The sequence below is a fragment of the Rhagoletis pomonella genome, unplaced genomic scaffold, assembly GCF_013731165.1.
Source record: "Rhagoletis pomonella isolate Grant_MI unplaced genomic scaffold, Rhpom_1.0 Rhpom_scaffold_00006, whole genome shotgun sequence".
NCBI lineage: Eukaryota > Metazoa > Arthropoda > Insecta > Diptera > Tephritidae > Rhagoletis > Rhagoletis pomonella.
Genome location: NW_023458560.1, coordinates 18,209,527 through 18,212,163, shown reverse-complemented (window position 1 = coordinate 18,212,163; position 2,637 = coordinate 18,209,527). Strand labels below are relative to the sequence as shown.

The window sequence follows — 2,637 nt, the reverse complement described above, 5'->3', positions numbered from 1 at the left end:
CAACCAATACAGCGTACTCTCAAATGGATATGCAGAAATATTTCGCACAGATCCAAATTTCAGAACGTCATCATGAACATGTATTAAATTGTGGACATTGGAGCTGATAGAGTCGTTTCCATACAGAGATATAAATTCTTCCACATATTCATTCATCAAATTCCTAGCGACGTCAAGAACTCCGGGACTTTGTACATATCGTTCGCATGAATATATCGTCGTTGCTAAAACTAAATTCCAAAAGTGTTTATAAAACTCAGTTGGCAAAAAACTTTTCATTATCACTGGGCCAAGGTATAACAAAAATGTTCGATATTCTATTGATTTCCAGAACGACAATGTATCGAGGCCACGCGCCTGTCTTGTGATTTCAGATGGCAGCCACTCATTGCTGAATTTGAGCCATGTTGAAATGGTACTCGTTTCATAAGCAGGCATTTTAGTACGGAAATTATATGAACCATTCACCCATCCATTTAAACATCGCTTTGTAATACCTAAAACATGATTTTAGTTGGAAAATATTAATTTCGAGCTAATATGTTTCTAAAATAAACATACCTAATTCAATTACGTGCATCGAATCAGCAATAGGGAAATTTTTTATCATGTCAATGCCTTCAATTTCCTCCAAAGGGGTGTGATAAAACTGTCGCATTCTTGAATTCCATAGATGATGATCTTCATCAACTTTGTTTATAAAATCTAAATGAGTTCTTCGTCGACAATCTAACCTTGGAAAGCTCATGTGGTTTCCCGATCGATCGAATTCTCCAACAACGTTACATTTTGTACAACTGTTATATGCGGTGTGTGTCTTAACGCCTGTAAAATCCAAAAACAATTAGGTATTATATCATTTATATCATTAACATTGCTATTGCTATGTATCTGCTAACTTAACTGTGGAATGTACGTACACGAATGTATACGCATGCTATGGAGTTCGAGCTTTACTCACATTTAATAAATGCTCGAGCCGGGGTGTCTGCAATATACGCATTAATCTTGATCAATATTTTTGAGCCGTTTGGAAACTCAATTCCATTTAAAATTAGACTATTAATCTCGTCAACATATGATCTTAAAAACTCTTCGCTGGATGGTGGTTTCGAATCGCCGAAATAAATTGCTACAACCATTGGTCTAATTTCATGCATATTGGCTATGTCAATTAAAACTGGCCAAAACTGAAACTTGCTACTTCGGAACAGGGGTAAACCATCAACATTGAAATTGAGAAGTACTTGAATTGTTTGATTTATGTCACGAAATGCATTTCGCAAGCAGTTTTCAATGCCATAGTACCAGAATGAACCGGATCCCATTGTTTGTATTACCACATTACGCGGTGTATGGAGCAACGTACGCGCATCTTTCGGCAGTTCAGTTTTTCCTTCGCTCCGCAATAAAACAAGTAGCTCAGATACAGCAGAGTGGGCTATTTTGTATTTTATAGCCCAATCCGCCAATTTAGACATGAAGTCAATATGGATGTTCACATCATCAATGACACAGTCTACTGAAGACGGCTCTACTTCCCGATATATATTTTCCACCACCTCGTCATTATCATCCAAACCATCGTGCGAAATTGAATCATTTGTCTCTGATATAATTGGTTCTTTTGAAATAATATACTCTCCGGATAATGAAGAATTTTTATTGTTTCCGTCTCGAATATAAAAGTTGATGCTTCCGCACTTTCCAAATAGTTGTCGGTCATTTTGCAAGTTGTTGTCGATTGGTTTGACACAGTTATTTAATCTCTTCAAAAAGTTTTTCTTTCTACGGTAGCACTTCAAATAGGAATTCAACTTGGAATATTTCATATTTATACGACTTGCACTCGACTCGACACTCGCAATGTGGCTATATATTTATTTATAAAAATACGCAAAAATGTTGGTTGGTAAACATAAAACGACTGAATAATTTTAATGACATTTGTCAACGTTGAGCAATTTGTGAACCAAATAAAAAAAGTGGTGCATTTTAGGAGCTGGTGTAGTTTTCGTACTAATCTCAATGAATAAATAGTACCAAAACGTTAAAGGTAGAATTTTGATTTGAAAGAAATAGTGGTGGAATAACAAATACACCAAAATGTTCTTTTTTTATTCAATTTAATCAGATTTGTACCAAAATCCATAAATTTACACCAATTTATACACCAGTGTGCTACTTGAGTTTAGCCGAGAAATGCTGATTGGCATTGTCGATTGAACAAATAAACTTAAGAGTATGCATGTACGTACATATGTATATAAATACATACATATCTCTGGTGTCCGGTACAAAAAGATATTTTAATTTTTGATGCGTTATATATATCTCTTATTTAAATGATGCTTTTTTTTCCAAAAAGTGAAGTGGAATTATCAGGAACCGTAACAGTTATATGCAATATCGAAAAAATTATCACTTAATCCTTATATTTAGATGTGTATCTTTCTCATCAAATAATACTTACTTGCTGAGGTTTATTTTTCTTTCAATAAATAACACTTATGAAATGAATTTTATTTTTCATTCAGGAAATAAAACTTAGCGGTGAGTCTTATTTTTCTGTTGGAGAATAGAACTCACCTTGTAAGTTTCATTTATCGTTCAAAAATAATTGTTATTTCGGGGACC

At 34.1% G+C, this 2,637-nt stretch overlaps 1 protein-coding gene across 1 annotated transcript in view; it reads right to left on the bottom strand.

Moving 5' to 3' along the window:
• The window catches only part of LOC118741800, a 3,321-nt gene extending 1,295 nt beyond the window's left edge, over positions 1-2,026 (bottom strand). Inside the window, exons 1-3 of the mRNA XM_036473775.1 lie at positions 962-2,026; positions 562-825; positions 5-497 (exon numbers count right to left, since the gene is read on the bottom strand). Coding sequence (XP_036329668.1) covers positions 5-497; positions 562-825; positions 962-1,832 — 1,628 coding nt within the window. The 5' untranslated portion in view covers positions 1,833-2,026. The remainder of the gene's footprint in view (positions 1-4; positions 498-561; positions 826-961) is intronic.
• Positions 2,027-2,637: the final 611 nt, after the last annotated feature.